General features: G+C 36.8%; 1 protein-coding gene across 1 annotated transcript in view; it reads left to right on the top strand.

Annotated features, from left to right (window-relative positions):
* Gbe1 (1,4-alpha-glucan branching enzyme 1) overlaps nucleotides 1-19141 on the top strand; it is a 245133-nt gene extending 225992 nt beyond the window's left edge. Inside the window, exons 15-16 of the mRNA XM_059277170.1 lie at nucleotides 10460-10575; nucleotides 18387-19141. Coding sequence (XP_059133153.1) covers nucleotides 10460-10575; nucleotides 18387-18443 — 173 coding nt within the window. The 3' untranslated portion in view covers nucleotides 18444-19141. The remainder of the gene's footprint in view (nucleotides 1-10459; nucleotides 10576-18386) is intronic.
* The last annotated feature ends 1783 nt before the right edge of the window (nucleotides 19142-20924 follow it).

Raw genomic sequence — 20924 nt, 5'->3', positions numbered from 1 at the left:
CTTACACAGTTACTTGCTTGTTAGTGGTTGTTTTTTCCTCTTTTGCTCTTTGGGAGCCCGCCACCTAGCTCCCAAATAAATACACACAGATGCTTATTCTTTCTTATAAATGCCAGGCCTTAGCTTGGCTTATTTCTAGCCAACTTTTCTTAATTTAAATCATCCCATCTACCTTTCCTCTCTGGGCATTTATCTTTCTCTGTTCTGTATACTTCCTTTTCTTTTTACTCCATGGCTTGCTATGTAGCTGGGTGGCTGGCCCCTGATGCCCTCCTCTCCTTTTCTTGCTTTTCATTCTCTCAGATTTCTCCTCCCATTTATTCTCTCTGCCTGCCAGCCCTGCCTATCTTTTCTCCTGCCTTGCTCTTTATTAGGTCAATCAGCAGTTTTACACAGGCACAATAACACAGCTTCACAGAGTTAAACAAATACAACATAAAAGAATGCAACACAGTTTTGCATCATGAAACAAATGTTCCACAGCATAAACAAATGTGACACATCTTAAATTAATATTCGATAACACTTGCTGTATGTGCATTTGCATGTGTGGTGAGAATAACTATAAGGAAAACCCATAGTTAGTTTTACTATCAACTCTATTATTAACCAAAATTAATCATGCTGTGCATTAGCTGTCCAGAATTTATTGACCAAAAGCCTTCCATTTCTCCACGTCTCACACTTGCCCTACAGCCCACAGCAATCACTGTTCATCTCTCTTTAGAATTCAACTTGTTTAGATTCTCCATGAAAGTGTTCTTATATAATATTTGCTTTGCTATGGCTGGCTCATTTCCCTTAGTATAATATCTCCTGGGTATATGTTATTGCAAACAATCCCTTTATGTCAAATATTCCATTACAGATAAACACTACATCTTGTATCCATTCCATTTTGGACATTGATGTTGTTTCATTTTCTTAGTTATTTTGGACAGTTCTGCATGGGTTGTTGGCATCTACATATTCTTCAAACTGCTAGCTTCATTTTCTTTGATTATATACCTAAGACTGGTATTGTGAATTTATGCTTGTGGGTCTTCATTATATTCTCCACAGTAGCTGTAAGAACTTATAGTGGCACCACTCTGCTTCATGTTCTAGCCAGTGATCATTATTGGACTTTTTGTTAATAGCAATCCTGACACATATGTGGTGATGTATCTATCACCTTTGGTTACTATTTCCCCAATAATTAGTGATGTTGAACACATATTTCCATTCTCTTCCAAAAGGATATCCAATTTACCCACCACAAATTATAGAGTAGATAAATTCTCTACTGAATACTCTTGTCACCATTGTCAATGATTAGTAGAATAAGTGAGTTTGTTCCCAGGCTCTCTGGTCTGTCTCTTTGGAATATATAATACATATATTGGTCATATATACATATAATACTATAATGGTCACTATAGTGTTATATTGAACTTTGGAACCTGATAGTTGCTGTGGGATAATGGCCTTGTACACTGGTTTAATAAAATGCTGATTGGCCAGTAGCCAGGCAGGAAGAATAAGTGGGGTGAGAAGACGATGAGAATTCTGGGAAGAGGAAGGGCTGAGTCAGGAGTCACCAGCCAGACACAGAGGTGGCAAGATGACAAGGCAGAACTGAGAAAAGGTACCAAGCCATGCGGCTAAATATAAATAAGAATTATGGGTTAATTTAAGTGTAAGAGCTAGTCAGTGATAAGCCTGAGCAAATGGCCAAGCAGTTACAATTAATATAAACTTCTGAGTGATTATTTTATAAAAGGCTGCGGGACTGTGGGTAAGAGATTTGTCCTGACTGAGAGCCAGGTGGGACACAGGAAAACTTCCAGCTACAGATGGTATGATAGTTTCAACTTCGTTCTTTATCAAGTTGATGTCTATTCCAGGTATTCTGTGGTTTCATATACATGTTAAAGATTTTCTTCATTTTTCTATGAATAATGTCAGAGGACAGTTGATAGTGATCACATTGTGGCTATTGATTGCTTAGAGTAGTATCACCATTTAACAATGTTAATTCTAATTCATGGACATAGGCTATCTGTCTGTTGTGATCACTTTATTTCTTGAGTATGTCATAATTTACTGAGAAATACTTTTGGCTTCTGTTGTAATTGAATCATTTGATTATGTTTTCTCCAAATATCATGGTAATCACAAAACAGGACAGAAAAATTGGTAGAAATTTGTCTGTGGTGATGATGCTTGTTTGCTCTTCTGCTCCCACACACATATCCAAACCTGCACACTTCTTCACCATATTTTATGCCAAACTAGCTCAGCCTCGGTTCATTCAACTTCCTAATATACTAAGAAAGATCTAAATAACGATATTCTTGAAAGTTAATATATTTCCGTTACTTACAATACCACAGATATAGTGATGATTTTTTAAAAATATTTTTATTTTATAATTAATTTAATTTTACATATCAGCCATAGATTCCCCGTCCACCCTCCTCCCACCCCCAGCCTTTCCCCCAATCAACCCCCCATACCCACCTCCTCCAAGGCAAGGTCTGCCCTGGGGAGTCAGCCCAGCCTGGTGGATTCAGTTGAGGCAAGCTCAGTCGCCTCCTCCCTATACCAAGGCTGAGCAAATTGTCTCAGCATAGGCCCTAGGTTCCAAAAAGCCAGCTCATGCACCAAGGACAGGTCCCAGTTCCACTGCCTAGGGGCCTCCCAAACAGTTCAAGCTCATCAACTGTCTCACTTATCCAGAGGGCCTGGTCCAGTTCCATGGGGGCTCCTCAGCTATTGGTTCACAGTTCATGTGTTTCCACTAGTTTAGCTATTTGTCCCTGTGCTTTTTCCAATCGTGGTCTGGATATCTCTCACTCATATAATCCCTCCTCTCTTTTGCCGATTGGACTCCATTTTAAGTATTTTAATGTTTATATATTTTAAAGTAGAATGGTACAATCAAAGTGTGTATTCTTGCTCCACCTACTCAAAAGATGTGTGATTTTGTATAGTCTTTTTGATCAATTCTGTACTTAAATAGAATTACTAAGAAAGCTAACCATCCAAGGTGATAATGAAGGTCTATGTATTTGTCGTGTCTTTAATAAACTTTTGGTCATTTATCCCCATCAAATAAGAATTATGTAAAACGTCTAATTTCCAAGGCTCATACGAATCACTTATTTTATTGAGAATTAACTGCTTCACATTTACATGTGTTTGTTTACCTATTGTTATTTATCTCAAAAGCGTATCTATTACAAATCTGTCTTAAAGGTTATAAAGTAGTTTTAAACATTTAAACATTACAGATAATGAAATGAAATTTTATAAGAATGCTTCTTTATACAAATATAAAATTATAATTCAGTCCCATGAGAGAAGAAAGGTCAGGTTGGTATTTTATGACAAAAGTAGTAGGAAATTCTTTCCCAAAGTTTGGTCAAAACAAGCGCTGGTTCAAAATCTGAATCCAAGGTGGAATTGCAAGAAGATAATGAAACAATGTGCTCACAAATAATCAGCTAGGTTATCAACAACAATAGGATAAATAAAAACAGAAATTATGTCAAATAATATGAAAGATAATGAATCTATAGCATTTTTAAAATTGATAAGTAGCTTTAAAAATCAGACCAATTTCAATTAAAACATTAAAAAACTATCAGAGCAAAAAAGTATGGGGTCATGGTTAGTTTTGGATATAAGCCGTTAGAAAAGCCTTTCCAAAATGAGTCACCATTTTCATAAATTTGAAGGGCATTTTACATTTAAAAAATGAAAAATTTTGAATATCTAATTTTCAAAAATCTGTGTGTACTGATAATAGAACTTTAATGTAGAAGTTTGTAAACACTAAGAAAAGCTTAGATTCTAGTTAGAGCAAAGGCATTAGAAGAAAAGGCCAACTTTGTGAGAAAGAATTGGCTAAACTGATTCTCAAGTCAAATGAAGTATAAGTAGGCTTACTTTGCAGTTATGTCTTCTGAGAGAGCAGTAAGCAGTGTGCAGTTCCGTAATAACCGTGCCATCACAGAGAGCAACTTCAGCAGCTTCCCTGTGCTACAGGCTGGGCTAAGCACTTGGATAGACTGCCTCACTTAATCCCTGAAAAAAAGGCTTTGCTTTCTTACCTCATTTGCAGAGGAGAAACTGAGGCTCATGGCAGGCAGGTAATGCTTAGAGACACAGATAGTAATCGACACAGCTGAATTGAGAGCAGTTTTTTGGACTGAAAGTCCACAGAGTGTTTATGAATGCTGCCACCTTTCCTTGGCTGTTGGAAATGACTATTGTGATGTACCTAACTGCCTATAATTGTCAGTTGTTCAGACTCTTTCAAACTCCCAACCATCTTTTCTTTTTAGATATGTATTTATTTGACTCTGTTGCAGGCTTTTGAGTGTAAGTTTAGAGTAAGTTTGCTTGGGAGGAAGTTCATGGGGCAGGAGGCCTCTTCACATTTGCTGATTGACTCGCTGGTGCCAGGGCATATAGAGGCCAGAGGTTAGCCCCTGGATGCCAACTGGCCCTGCCTCACCAACACTGAAATTACAGATGGGTGCTGCCACACCCAGGATTTTTGTAGATACTCGGGATAAGATCTCAGATTTTAGGCTTGCATAGACAGCTCTTTTCCATTGAACTACCTTTCCAGCCTGGGGTAAGGTATTTCTTTATAGTCAAAAATCAAAATTATGTTTTAGTTCAAAGCATGTTAGGGTTTTGGTATTTTAGGGATTTTTTTTTATGAGCATAGTACAAACTGGTTTTGATAATAAGGTTTCTATTTAAAGGCAAAAATAATCTATTTTTCTTTTTCGGTTCTAAATAATTGCTATTGCTTCCTTACATAGCTGAATTTATAAGTATGCAGATAATGATAGTATGGACAGAGCATATTTCTAGAAGGGACATAAGCTAGAAGTGTTGTTATCACAGTTCACCTTTTTCCAGCTATTGAAAAGCAATGATGCCTTTTAGTTTAAGTTACATAATCTTCCAAGATAATGCAACATGGCTAGATAGGATTGCCAGAAATATTCCGTAAAGGATGTAGAACACTTTTCCTGTTTGTAGAGAGACTTGCATAGCCCTGGTATTTTGTATTGTCATTCCATCTTCTATTTACTGATGTGTGTCCTTAAGCATACCCAAGAATAAACCAAAATTTTGCATGAAAATACATTTTACAAAGCGTGCTCGTCCATTAATTAACATGGTAGATAATGACATTTGAGCAAGCCATCCTTTGAGCTCACTTTATTGATATTCACATTTCACAGTATCTAGAAATGTATAAGACATTGATCTTGCAGGGATTGGGGTTCATTTTGTAGTCTAAAACCAGAAAGCTTTTGTTGATGAAACAAGCACATCCTAGCTTAGAATACAAATGTGCTTCTACTTGGCACATAATTAAATCTGTGGCTGTCATTTAAACTTTTGATGAAGATATTGTTCTCAAACTTGAATGTGTAGGTAGCTCATGCATGGAGATGTTGCCTCTTTCTGGGACTCCATGATTATTTTGAGTTAATAAGACTAAGAAAGTATTCCCCCAAAGAAAAGCTAAATTATTAATTTATTAAAATTTTAAATATTGAGTATACTCAGAAGTAAATTTTCTATTTATTTTTCATATTTTCACTCCAAATTTATATTAGAAATTATATGCTATTAAAGAGTGCTATTTTTTCATTGATGTCTAAGAGAGAAAATACAAAATGCTTACTTTCCATAAAAAGAAATGTAATCATATATGTCACATTATCATCAATGGTTTCAAAAATAATTAAAGTATTAGAACACTCTATTACAAGAAAGAAATTTGAAAAAAGAAATAAAGATAGAATTGCCTAAATTGGGTCTGTATTCACAGGCATCACCACCACACACAGACAGACACATGCATTACATGTACTAAAACAGATCACAGACCTCAGCTGTCTCTGCATTTTGAAAGAGACCAAAAACAGCAAGTAAAGTTGTGGTTTCTAGGTCTTTTATACAATTATAATTCAACTCATTACAAAATGAAAGGACATATCTGATTCAGATGCTATACAGCTATGACCTTAGATTTTATACGTTATACGTATCGACAGATAAAATTCAATTTGTGAAATGTTAAAAGAGAAAGCATGTTGGAACATTATGGCAAATTCTATATTGGGTAGTTGTCTTCAAACAACTGAAATCCTAAATCCTCCCTTGCTTCCCACCAGCTGTTCTAATTCTACAAAATAGACATTTGGTTACTCAGGGTTACTTCTTTTAGAGTGGATCTTAGAGTCTTTACACTCTTTTTCTCTCTTGGGTATAGACTCTCTCTCCTGACATTATTCAGCTCCCTTGACTTATTGTAATTGTTATCAAATAACTGTGTTGATTAAAGAATTATATATAAATATAATATTTTCTCAAATTAATGTTCTGTTGTAAGTTTTTCACATTATACCATGTCTTTATTTGGGGTATGTCTTACAAGGAATAGTACAATAATGATACATTTCTCTTTACTAGAAATCTATAAAAAATTTTGTCTTAAAATTGATGATTTCTAACAGTTGAAGATATATGGTAAGTTACTGGCTCTGCCATCTTTATGGTCACCTAGTCATTGGCAGATCCCCCTCTCTGTCACTCAATTGGAAATCTCAGGGCTTGTGCCTTACAATAAATTTCTTTGGCTTCATCCGTGGGAGTGAAGGAAGTTTGACACTGAATGATAAAAATGATAGCACTTCTTACATCAAATGCTCACGCTTTGAACAGACACTTTATCAAGTGGCTGAGCAAACACAGCAGCTTTTGAAGTATTTGAAGAGCCATTGAATTTGAGAGTCTTCATGCCTTCACTGTTCTTTAATCTTATTAGTATAGGCCTCCTTCAGAATAGGCTCTTCCTTGGTTCAAATTTAAGGACATAGATTATAAAATAATACTTAAAACTTCTTATCTACTTCAACCTGTTGATAGATATATCAAATACTTAGGAAGCTCTTGAGTTTAAAATAAGAAGTCATAATATTTTAAAATGCTATCCAATTTCATCTCCCTTTTTATAGAAAAGAAAAATCTGTACTTAAAATTCTATTATTCTTTTCTTAATGCGTTTTCCAAAATTAAGCAAGGAAAAAAATGGTTCAGTATTTTACGTTCACATATGAATGATCAAGTGAATCAGAATGGATCTAAAACTAAGAGAATAAACTTTTGATATCAATGTTGGAAACACCCATCTTTTAAGTGTACTACTGTAGATGGCTATAAATATCACCTTTCATATTTCCTCATATTGTAATTACTCTGGCTTCTTTGTGCATGGAAGCTCAACTTTAGAACTGAACAAGAAATAGCATTCCCCAGCACTCTGATTGAATCTCCCATAAACTATACCCAGCTGCAGAGAATGGGGCAACCAGTTCTACCCTTGAATTCTGCTTGCCACCCAGCTCTCCCACTAGTTGTCTGTTGCAGGGCAGGAATACCCTCCCCTTCCACTTTTCTTTTAACAAGTTGTGCATCAGCCTCCATGTTTTTTAGGTCTATCATGTGTAGCTCTAAATTCTTGACGGCTTATGTCTGTAGGAGATTAGCCAACCTTGTTATCCTTGAGCATTGTTAACCTTCTGATTGGTGTGCCAAATTTGGTTGTTTGCCTGACCTTCATACTTGAGTCCTGACTCCTAGGTTGAGTTTCCTGCTAGTTAAATGATGTTTGGCTTAAATGTGCAGCAGTATCAGACTTAACCAACAAATGCATATTAATGTCTTAGTCCAGCCTTCAAGTCTCTTTTATGTACAGAGTATCAACTCTTCCTTTTCTCTTTGACTCTCTCTCTATACCTCTCCCTACCTCATTGTATGTCTTTTTTCCCCTGTACTCACAGACATACATTTGTGTGACTAGTCTCCCCACTATAGGATGTGAATTACATATAAACTAAGACAATCTTTATGACTGCTGTATCTTTCATGCTGTCTTGTACATTTTATAAATGCAGTAAGTGAATGAGGTACTAAAGTCAATTTATTCCCCATTTTTTCTAATATAAAATCTTACTACTTTCAGTTTATCACCTGTTAGTGAATTGGGATTGTCCTGAATGCCAGTGTGAATTGAGAACATCTTACAAAGAGGCAGTTCTTCTAGGTGTGGGGAGGTAGCTATAGACAATAGCAGCCTGTTGATATGTCCTAACAAATTAGTTTTGTATTCATGTAATTTGAAAGCATATTAAGAATAGCCTCTTAATGTCTTTAGTCAAATTCTAAGCAAGGTCCTGTAAAGGCAAAGTTTCTTGATACTGAATAACACACAGTAGCAAATAACAACTATAAAATGGCTTCCCAACCATTATCTTTGTTTCACTTTGTAGAAACTTCTGAATTTAAGCACTATATTTCCTTAAGGAAGCTCTTGCGTTCCCTGGGTAATAAAGACACAGAGCTGGGTAATTCCAAAAGTGTGCACAGAAGAAGTTTTTCCAAAAATTATAGAACAGAAAAAAAAAATAAGTCTAGCTGGTATTTGGAAACTTCTGCGTCTTTTTTGAGAAGTTTTTTCCTCTGTGGCTACAAATTACACACATACAAAGTAGACTGTAACTATTTTCAATAGGAGAGTCCCTTTTGGTGTCAAAAAAGAAATGTGCCCTTGTATGACTGCTGTACTTTCTGTATCATTGATTATAAAAATACATAGTCAAAGATGCACTCTTGAATTTTTCAATGAATTAGCATTTTAATAATCAGAACCAACAATTCTGTGTTCAGACAATGACTAATGCATATAGATCCTCTGTCACCTAAAATATCACCTGTCCATGCAGGGAAACCCTTAAAATACAGCTTCCATTTGGTAGTTCCTAATCCAGCTACTAATGTTGAAGACATGCTTGCCTTCTGCAGCCTTCACCAAGATTTGTGTTGCTACCCAGTAATTTGTTGATAATTTAATTCAATAGATATAAAAACATATTCTAGGGTCATTACTCTCCATATTGGGACTTTTTGACATCAATCCAAGTGTGTGGCCAACTAGAATGAACTAAAGTTTAGTTTGGTTACCCCTTTGATGTTTCACTTATCTGCTATGTCTGCAGTAATGTTCACCAACTATATTTTACCATAAACTCATTCATAGGCTTAAGTCATTTCAGCCACATTGACTTCAGAGTACACTTGCACTTTCTAGCCTGGAACACACCACTTGAATCCCCATCCCCCACCCCTGCCTCCCTTGAACACAAGAGCACTCCTAATCATCAGTGTCATTGTGAATCAGAGAAGACTGACCTGGGTTGACCAAGAGAGAGTCACAACTTCCAGCAAATTTCCTGTGGTGTATCCATCTGCATCTCTGACCCAGACCAAGGTTTGAAAAGGATGAAAATGATGGGCCATTGGTCATTGCTCACATGCACGATTATTCAGATCTTTTTACAGTATGAAAAGTGTACAAATGTTTGTGGTACTGAAGATTTCTGTTCTAGGACAAGAAAACTAAAATGCCTTAGAACTATCTGTATTCATCATAAGGCTAGAAGAAACCAACTTTCTATATACCAATAAGTATTTATTTGTGGATTTTAATGTCAAGTACTATTTCTAGACATTTAAGGTTAGTAAAACAGCCTTTAATTATCTTCTGTAAGTACATTCATGCTGATAACTCACTGTGAAATAGATGATGCCAGTCTGAAAGGACACTGGGCTAGCATGCTGGAGAGCCTGTTTAATCTTTGGTAATGCAAGGGAAGAATTGGGTATTAAATTATAGCAAATTCCTTGATTGCCACATGAATCCACCTGTGGCAATGACAGTGTGTTTAGCTGCTTGAGCTGTATTAATAGCAATGTGCTGTCTAGAGCCAGGTAGTTGGGTAAGGCTGTATGTAGAAATCTCTCAACCACACTTTGTCCATGTCACTGTTTGCTCCTCCAGTATTCAGGTTCTAAAAACTCCCTGAATTCAGAAATGAGGATGGAGTAAAAAGTTCTTCCAAATTGGAATTAAGCAGAAGTCTAATGCATGCATGTATGTATGCATTTTATAATACATTTAATGCATTTTAAAGACATGTAACTAACAAACTAACTAGGTATCAGAATGGTATATCACAACTTTATATTATGTGTATTCTATATGGTTTTTCTAGGTAGAAATATTCCCAGTGAGCCCTGTTTCTCTTCAGTAAGGATCAGAATGTCAGAGAGAGGATGGGTTGCTTCCAGAGCAAAGGAGAGTGTCTGTCAGTAGAGATATTCAGTGTCAGGCTGCATTATCTCCCTGTGGGCTGGATGAAGTGTATGACCCTTTGGGTATAGGATGTGGGGCTAGGTCTAGAAGCTCTTTCAAATGAGAGCCACTGCAGTGTTTGAGAAGGAACGCGTACACGACAAAATCATGTTTTAACATAGTTCAGAATGCATTCATAATGTCTCCTTCCACTTCTGCACTGTTGTGAATTCCTTAAGGGCTGCACATTCAAAATTGTACTAGATTCAGATGCCCCGGAATATGGAGGACACCAGAGACTGGACCACAATACTGATTACTTTACTGAGGCTTTCGAACATAATGGCCGTCCCTATTCTCTTTTGGTAAGTAAGATTCTTTAGATGTTTTCATTCTATTTTAACTTAACTCTTAATTTTTGTAGTTATGGTTTTGCTCAAAGAAACAATTATTTAAATAGTAACATGAGGTGGGGATTAAAAGGAAAACAGAAAAATGTGAGAAGAGACACAGGGTCTTAGGAAAAATAATACTGAAGGATATTTGGGTACAATAGGAAAAGCTTGAATATTGATAGGATTTAAAGTCATTTCTATGGGCTTGAGGAGACAGGTTGTTTTTTTTCTCTATTACAACCATGTCTATTCTTTATGTGGTAATTTAATTATTGCTTTCTCTACAGTATATTTCATTAAATGGATTTCTACATTATTGTCTATTAATGAAGTTTAATTTAAAACATCTTGAAGAAATAAATAACTTATATCTTTTCTGTCACCTAGTAAATTGAGGATTGGATTCTTTGTAGCTATAAATTCTCTGGACTATTCATGTAACTGAGAAAAGGTTTTTACCTTAAGAGTTTTGTTACACTCAGTGCTGAAACAGATGATAGGAGGATGCCTTCAAATATTAAGCTTCAGTTCTTAGAAGATGTAGAATTTAGCAACACTTTAGACAGGGAAGGATGCTTTGTTTAATTTATGGCCATATGGTAAGCTTACATTACACATAAATCATGTTTTCTTTGGCTGACTGATCATGTGCCTGCATTTCCATTTCCCCTCTCTCTGTATATCTCTCTCAGATCTCCATCATTCTCTTTCACTGTGAGAGATATTCTCTTACATTTTGTGACATCAGAAAATACCTAACAAATATGTGGCTATATCATAGCGAGTAAGCAGATTTTTATAAATTCTTCACTTTTTAAAAAGTTCAGAAGTGGAGCATTAAAATCTATATGGCACCCCTGGGATCCATTATTATATGATACCCTACCATTTGAAGTTGAACAAGTCTTTCATTTAGTAAAGTACTATATTTTGGGCAGAGTGGATCAGCCATAAAATAAATGAAAAGACTGCAGCTATGATATCTAAGCAGTGATGTAAGCGCAGTGGCTAGGCAGAGTCAGCTGCTGTTCTTATGTGTGGGTGTGAGTGTGTCTTAATAGTTCTGATGTAGGTTTAGGTGGGTAGAGAGGGAGTGTCTGTGCATGGTTAAGAGAGAGGGCGCTCGGGTACTATCCACTTTTGAAGAACTACTGCTGTAACTTGTCAGGGCATTCAATTTTGACATGTGCGATACGGTTGATAAAAATAGTTCCATAAGTGAGTGAGACAATTACCTAAAAGATGTGGAATAACCAAAAAGGTAAAAGACTCCTGAGGGGTTTAGCGAGATGATTCAGCTCACAGTGAGGAACCTGAGAAGCGGCAGCCTGCCACAGTAAAACTGAACTTTATCCACTTGAATTTGACAGAAGGAGTTTGAAAGATTTAGCAAACTTCTTTTGTAGATAAAATTACCAAAGGTTCCCATATCTCAACAGAATTTTGCTGTGGAGAGGCTTTGTCGTCGGAGTGAAATGATGACAAAATGCCATGGAAGAGACCTGGAATCCAGTGCCCTGTCTGCCACTTGCCAGCTTTAGCACTGGAGTAATTTAATTTGCTGTCCACAGCTATTTCCCTCACCTGTAAATGAGGACATATTGTACTATCTTCTCTATGGCAAGAGACTCTTAGGAGGCCCAAACCCATTAACAGTGCCAAGCTTTTCAGAAACTACAAAAGGTCCTGAGCTGTGTGTTTAAGTCCTTATGGTCATGTGTTTATCGTCAGAGGTGTCATTTTCATATCTTGACCATATCAAGACACTGAGTGCCTTGAGGATGCTTGGTTACAAATACCTTGGGAGAAGTTACTTTCGTTGATAAGCACTCCCGCTCCTTGGTGTAGATAGAAAAGCTTTTGGTGTCCATTCAGTTTTTCAGGAGAAAAATATTCTGACATAATTAAAACCAGTCAACAAGCCAGGGGTCATGGCAACCAGGTTACTTTTTAAGCTCTAATTGAAGTGATCTCACAGACACGGAACACAGTTTCTTAATTAGCAGACAGAATGGAGACTGGCCCTCCCTGATTGGTCTCAGTAGTGCACTGCAAGCTCAGAAGAAAGGTCTAAAGCCTATGCACACCACCGCTGTGATCCACCTCAATCAGCAAGGGGGCGGGGGGGCCTGACTTCCTCATAGCAGTGTCTGGTTCTCAGAGGCCAGAGATACTTAGAAAGTGCCCATCTACAGTGCGCAGGTGCAGATGAAGTGATCGCTAGAAGAAGATACTTAGAAAGTGCCCATCTACGGTGCGCAGGTGCAGATAAAGTGATCGCTAGAAGAAGGGAGCCCAATGGACCAGGAAAATATATATATATATATATATATATATATATATATATATATATATATATATATATATATATATATATATATATATGAAAACAACTTCCTTCTTCTGTTAAGCAATTAGGGTAACGGACAGGGAACAGGAAATTAGGTGAACAAAATATCTGTCACATGAATGCCTCAATATAGTGAAACTCCTTCTTAAATGGATTTCTGAGTGCTGGAATCCAATCACGTGCTTGACAATGACCCCTAGGTGCACTCTGGCTCATACAGTCACCAGTAAGATGACCCCTGTGTCCTGCACTCCTGTGTAATGAAAGGAAGAGTAGCTGTAACTTTCCCTCTTCCGTGAAATTTCTGCCCATCATAACCGGTTCACAGCATCTGCGAAAGCTTAATGTGGAAGCCCAATAATCCAGGGATCTGCTGAGTAAGTGTCAAATCCGCTTTCAAAGACAGCAGCAAACACAGCGCCGAGGAATCTTAAAATACACCTGCATCCTGCGGCATCAGCAGGTACTGTCTGGGAGCTGTCTGTGATTCCTTACTGAAGACCATGAAACCAGTGCTAACTGGATTCACACCACCACAGAAACACATTTGGAAAGTCAGGGCACCCCACAGCTGCTGAACTCGTAGGGCTGACCTCCTCTAGTCTGCTGAGCTGCTGGTTTAGGGGAGCTCCATTTTAGCATAATCACTTCTCTGTATTATAGGTTCTGACATAGGAACTGGGATGTTAACTTCTGTGTTAATTGGCACATTTGGGGTGACCAGATTCCCTTGCCCTTCTCTGGCTCATAAATTCAATTGCCCACAGGGGCTACAAGGTCACATAAATGTACTTCCTTACAGCCCCCAAGGCCAATGGCAATGATAAAGATATGACCGAAACAGGAGGCTTGGTATTAATTACACTGTCAGCTTGGATCCTTCCCAACACGTAGTGTGTTTGTGCTTATTCTAAATGTAGGGATCACTGGGGTTTTCATTTAAATGGGGGCATCTTACAAATATGTATTTCCTATTGTCCCTCATATATAAATACTGAAAATACAATTGAACAGTTAGAATGTATCTTTGGCACTCTCTATAGAAATGTTTACTTATTTTAGCAAAAAAAAAAGTACTCAATTCTTTGAGTTTAGTTTCCTTGATATTTCTAAATTAGTATGTACTGTGTCAAAGCCTATATAGAATTATATATTAATATATAGGAATTCAATGAATAAATATAAATTAATTAAATTAATTTATATCACTTATATATTATATGTATGTTCTTCTAACTCTTAAACACACAATGAGAGCTAATTATATTTTTCTTAGAAAGTACTTTGTAAACTAACACATGTATATGAAAAATAAAATTACCTTAACTGTCAATTTTAAAAATGAAAGCACCTATAAAAAGGTCTAATCTATTTTTCAGTGAATTATATTTTCACCCTACTAATATTATATCTGAATGGGATGATGCTAAATTTAGCACACTTTCTAATATATTTTTAAAATTCCCTGTGTAGCATCATGCCTAAACTTTAAAATATTATCATTCCAAGCATTAGACACCATGTTTTTCAAAATCATGTAATTAATTTTGCAACTCTTTTATGATCCTAAAGAAAAATAACACTGTTTGGCTGACATAATGGATCACTTTGTAATCATGTGGTTTGAGCCACACTAGTGGTTACTATAGTGTTTAAGTCTTTGTGAACTAGCCAAAATAGCTGGTAGATTAACATGCATTTGACACTCAGTAGATGAATTGTGTGCTATTTGCTTTGAAGCAGGTCACTATGACTATGGCTAGACAATGGACTTCATAGACTGCTGTGGAATATTCTGTATGGCAAATGTGTTAATAAATAAAACACTGATTGGTCAGTAGCCAGGCAGGAAGTATAGGTGGGACTAACAGAGAGGAGAATTGAGGGAACAGGAAGGGAAGGGGGAGACTGCCTGCAGCCACTGCCAGGACAAAGAAGATGTAAGGTACCAGTAAGCCACAAGCCACATGGCAAAGTTTAGATTAATAGAAATGGGCTGAATATAAGAGTAAGAGATAGACAATGATAGGCCTGAGCTAATGGCCAAGCAGTTTAAATAATATAAGCATCTGTATGTTTATTTTATAAGTGGGCTAAGGAACTGCCAGGGCTTGGTGGGACCTGGAGAGAAAACTCCAGCTACAATAGACATAGATTACCTTGTCTCATTTGATCTTTATGTGGCTCTCACTGTAATATGTGTAAGGCTGAATGTATAATCAGATGTGTTTTACAGTACATATGGTCTATAACATATATGCTAAATCTTTTCTGAATGTGTGTACCAAGATGTGAGTTATATTTAAGCACACTTAAACATTTATGTTTAAATCTACTTATGTCTGTGTCTCTCCTCTTGCCATACAAATCAAAACTGTTTTGGAATTTAAATAGTGAGACGAGAATTACAGAGCCAGTACTTATGCATTAAATTTTAGAGGCCCCAAAATTTGTTCATGTTTCTAATGATCTTATCTTAAGGGTTAGTACTGATTATCTTCAGCCTTTGGCATAATTGGTAGTCATTTCCTAACCACTAAGAAAGTTGATTTATACACAAAGAAACCCAGTAAAGAATAAAACTCAAAAGTTCATAAATGTCCATAAATGCATGTGTTAATTAATGGTGCAGCAAAAACTGTACTTATACAATATTCCTGTTAAAGATATTATAGGATTACCAACTGAAGGGTTTTCAACAGGCAGTATTGGAGTCTCTAAGTGTAACTAGAATTGGGGCCATAAAGTTCCTTACACAGAATGGTCAGCATCATACAGTGAGAACTCTCAGAACATTTTTAGTCATCTAATGCCAAAGTTGAAAAGTCAGTTCGTATATTACAAACTTGAACTTCTTACATTCTCTTGTTTTCAATTCTGAAATTTGAACTAGCTGAAATATTGAAGGTTCCAAAGAGGCGAAGCCTTTTTTAGAAATGATAGTTGTTATTTATATTCCATAAATAAATCACTATGAAGATATGGATCAAGCAGTAGCTACTATAATTACCTAGAATCCAAAAAGAGATTGAGTGGACCTCTTCTGCTGTCCACTGAGACAGACCAATCATTATTCGTCCTCAGTCTGATTAATGTGTCTCCTTGCAACTTCCTCAGAAGACTTCACCTGCTAGGTTCCTGTTGCCAATATTATGGGACACTATCTTCTCAGAATGATTTTACAGGAAAAGAATGTGAGACATTTGTGTCTGGCTTCTGGTGCTAAAGAAATTTAGATTACTCTTTGATGTAAGATTGTTCATGGCAGAACTTCCTGTCTCACCTACTAGTCAACCTCAGTAACAGCGATCATAACACATGGACAACCTCCCTTAGACATTTACCCTTTCGAGGGTCAGAATATATTTAAATTTGTACTCGGGGTGCTTAGGGTAGGAAATTAACTTTCCTGACTATTGGGCCCCTTTGTTTCTTCTCATTTGCTTGGATCTGTTTCTTTGTCTGTGTCTTCATTGTAGAAGTTCACAGTCCCTTGGATTAGAAGATTTTTCTGGATCTAATGGAGTAGCCCTCCCTTATTCATAGATACCTTCAGCTTCCCTTTGTTGAAACAGTTTCCTACATCTTACTTTAAATATCTGTGACTTAATAAAAAAAAAGAATACACATTTTGGATGAAATGAATTGCAGTAGCAGTTAAATTCTAATATGGTTTAAAAGTCTGTAGACATTAATGCAGTGTATAAATTATAGGTAAACAGACGGTGGCATTGAAATACTTGATTTCCTCACATATAGTGACTATGGGGATGTAATATTTATCTTTTTTAAAATACTTGATTGACAGTCAGATTGTGACATCAAACTAAACAGTGACTGTTAGCATTTGTAAAATTTTTATCAGGTGAATATTATTTTCCAAATCACTGTTACCTTTAAGGAAAGATTAGAAATCCCAACCTCTAGCCATTTCATTCAAGATATAATTTTATTTAAATGACATCTTTTTAAAAAGACTGTGTCTTAATGCTCCAAATTAACCAGGTCCATTGGTCTGTCTTGACTTCTTTTGTAAGCATGGTTAGAATTCTTTACTCTAGATATCTTAGACAAAAATAGTGAGGCTGTTTGCAAAGATAAGGTACATTTGAAATTTTTATTTTTCTTATAAAGCCATGTTTTTGTGGTTTTTATTTAGGCTGCAAACTATAAAGGACACTTTTTAAAACTCTCAGTCAAGTGTTCGTGTAGCGATAAAAATGACTGAATATGGTAAAATAACAAAGAGATGGCTAGAGGGCTCACAATGCTATCAGCCATCTCTAATATTATTTTTATTATTTACATTGCTAGTACTTACATGAGTATAAAATAAATCAGGTCACATGGTTCATTAGTTATAAATTTTATATAGATTACTTTTTGAGTAGCCACAGTGGAGGGCTTTTGGTAGCCAGAACATACCAGCCCACTGTTGTGTCTCTACTACTTACCTGTTCTTTTATGCAGCCATTATTGGTACCCAGCTTTCCTAATAGCACCCGACAGTTGTGAGAAATCAAGAGATAGTTAACCCTTGCTTCCATAAAGCGCCTGATCCGTTAGGAAGGATAGATATTTGGAAAAGAGAAAAAGAACTAAAACAAAAATGACACATTGTGGGGAGGATTTAGAAGGAGCCAAATGGCTGCTGTGACTTAAAATGCAGTGGAGAACACTCCGGATCTGGAATTGTCCTGGAAACACCTGGCCAAGACTCTAGGAGTTATTAAGACCTGGGAGCTATAGGAACCAAGGAAGCAGAGAGTTCAGAACGTAGGACGTATTCTAGAAGGATTGAGAGGAACGTAAAGACTCCTGTGGCAGGAGGCTATGAGGGAGATGGTGAGAGGCAGGGCCTGAGCTGAGATTGCAGATAGGAAAGGAGCTTCGAAAGGGCTGTCAAAGGAAGGGGTCTTCATTTTGTTCGCTTGCTTTATTTTTTTCTTTTCTTTTTTTTTAAATTGGGTTAACTTGAAACAAGGCCTGATACACTCAGGATCCCTTACGTTACTTTCCAGATTTTGTTCTTAAACTTTTTAAAAATGGTAAGGTTACGTATTGTCTTAGTGAAGAGCAATGTTCTTCTGAGTACCTGGTTGCTGCATTTATTGTTCTAATCACCACAACCTTCTGAACTGCAGGCAGCCCTGCTGCTGCACCGAATAGTGAAATGTGGCTTCAGAGAGCCCTTTCCTTCATTCCTGGGAGGAATTTCATCTTTTGTAATAGTATGGATCCCTCTACTGGTGATAGTTGTAATAGCTTTCTATTTCTGCCAAAACTGTTTTAACTATGAACTTCAGCCTTCTGATGGCTGGTCACTGTAACCTTAGTGGGACGCAAGACTGCATGATGTCTCTGTCACTTTGATGCTATGACAGCGTGTTCGGCATTTTTTCCAATTACATCGATGTGATTGTGTTGACAGGTGTACATTCCAAGCCGAGTGGCTCTCATCCTTCAGAACGTGGATCTGCCAAATTGAGGAGACCTCAACTCAGCCCACCTCAGGCAGATATGTCCGGTTGGCTGCTTTCCGTTGCCACAATGTTGATAATGCATAAGCTTTGCAAAAACACGGCTGTCTAGCCAAAACATCAGGCTGAAATTCAACGCTGGAATATGCAAATTTATAACTTGCTTCTGAAGTAGAAGGGAAGATGTGTTTAAAATATTAGCAATGTGTGTTTTGAAGCCTTCTGAGAAATTAGGATTTGCAAATGAAGTGTAATATATAATAATTTTTAAATATTACTTTACTGGCAAAGTATTTGATCCTCTAATTTCAAATTTGAATTATTCATCAGGCACGATTATTTTTGTTGTAGTAAGACTGTATTTTGCAAGATGGATATTTGTTGGCCTCATTTGTTCCAATGTCTATTGGTCTGAATTATGAGGTACCGAGTTTGTTTCTCTCTCTCCCTTTTTTTTCTTCCCCAAATTGTGTTTAGAAATACTGTATTAAATATGTAGCGGTAACATAAAAATACAAGTCTTATAAAAGATAATATAAAATTCTTCTCTGTGCCTTATTTTGCATTAAGTTTTATCTTGTAATCTCCTGTCAATATACTGTTTTAGTAAATGCTGATATCTCAGTCTTTCTGAAGACTTAAAATGGTAATTGTAGCATTTCAGAAAATGTCTTTTATTTCAATCAATAAAAAATGCTAAATTGCATTGGCAAATGCTCATTTTTATTGTGGTATTATAAGGAATGATTTGCAGTTAATATTAGTGTGCTTTATCTCAACTCTGATACCTTCTCTATGTAGTTCACATGTGCGTAATGGAACAGGCAACTAGTACGTTTTCTTTCTTTCATTTAAAGTCATGTTAACCAGGGTCCTGGAGAGATGGACCTGTGGCTTAGGGCACCTGCGAAAGCAAGCAAACCTGTGTTCAGAGGTTGGAGAGATGGTTCAGTGGTTAAGAACAAGGACTGCCCCTGCAAAGGACCTGAGTTCAGTTCCTAGCACCCACATCAAGTAGCTCACAGCTGCTTGTGACTCTAGCTACAAGGTTTCCAATATCATCTCCTGGCTTCCAAGAGTAACCAAACTCGCATGGACATACCCACATGTTGGCACATACACAAAATTAAAACTGAAAATAAAATTAACAGAAGGCAATGTAAGTTCAAATCCCTAGTCCTCACATTAAAGCTAGGAGTGACTGTGTACACCTGTAACCTCGGGTTTGGGGAAAGATGGCAGACAAATCCCAGGAGGTTGCTGCCTAGCCAGCCTTGGCAAAATAGTGGACTTCAGTAAATATCTCTGTCTCAACAAATAAAGTGAAAAGAGATAGAGGAAGGCTCCTAGCATCTTCTATGCATGATAACGGACACGCTGTCATGTACACTCACATGCCCTACATGTGTGTGCATAATCAACACACAGACAATTTCTAGCTTTTAAAAGAAAATCATATTAACCCATTCAGATATCTAAGCTACTCTTCAGCTTTAAGTGAGAACCTTTAAAAGCTGCATTGACTCTCTCAGTCCAGCAGGATACTCGATAAATGTGCTTTTTTGGGTCATTGGTATGTAGTTTATGCATGAAAGAAATTATGATACATTCATGAGAAATGTGTTGTCACTTTTTCATTTATTTTAATACTAATTCTTGGTTTTTATTTTGTTTCAGCTTGATGATTCATAATTAGTAAGAAGTGCTTAGAAATGGGGGGAGGGGAGTGAATGCAATCTAAATATGCTAGGCATGGATGGAATTCACAAAAATTAACAATATTATACCCTAGAATTTTTAAAACAGTAATGAATGAGGAGTGTATTTACTTTTGCACCTAAACCTATATATTAGCTATCCTTTTTGAGTAGACAACTTTGAGTAAAACCTTGGAGATCTGTGTCTTAAACATGTTATTTATCTTCACTTCCAAGTGCAATAGTATAAGAGCTTAGTTTCCTAAGACTCAACATGCCAGCTCATACTGGTGCACACAGAAAAGCTTGACTGAAGCCATCGTGGCATTAGTGCTGTGGATGATTGATTGATAAATAAAACTCTCATTGACCAGTAGCCAGGCAGGAAGGATAGGGTAGGCGGGACAAGGAAGAGAAGAATTCTGGGAGGTGGAAGGCTGAGGCAGAGAGATGCTGCCAGCCTCTGCCATGACAAGTGAAATGTAAGGTACCAGTAAGCCACGAGCCACATGGCAACTTATAAACTAATAGAAATGGGTTAATTTAAGATATAAGAGCAGCTAGCAAGAAGCCTGAGCCATTAGCCCAAACAGTTTAAATAATATAAGCGTCTGTGTGTTTATTTTATAAGTGGACTGTCGGACTGCCGGGCCTTGACGGGACCCAGAGAGAAAACTCCAGCTACACACTATGCAAAGGTGTTAGTGTAAGTGTTATAGCTCTGAGGGTAAAGGTAGCCTGGCAGTCAGAATCCAAGGAACACCACAAAGTCACACTGCACAACAAACCTCA

This window comes from Peromyscus eremicus, chromosome 12 (assembly GCF_949786415.1).
Source record: "Peromyscus eremicus chromosome 12, PerEre_H2_v1, whole genome shotgun sequence".
Lineage (NCBI taxonomy): Eukaryota > Metazoa > Chordata > Mammalia > Rodentia > Cricetidae > Peromyscus > Peromyscus eremicus.
This window is presented reverse-complemented; position numbering and strand designations above follow the sequence as displayed.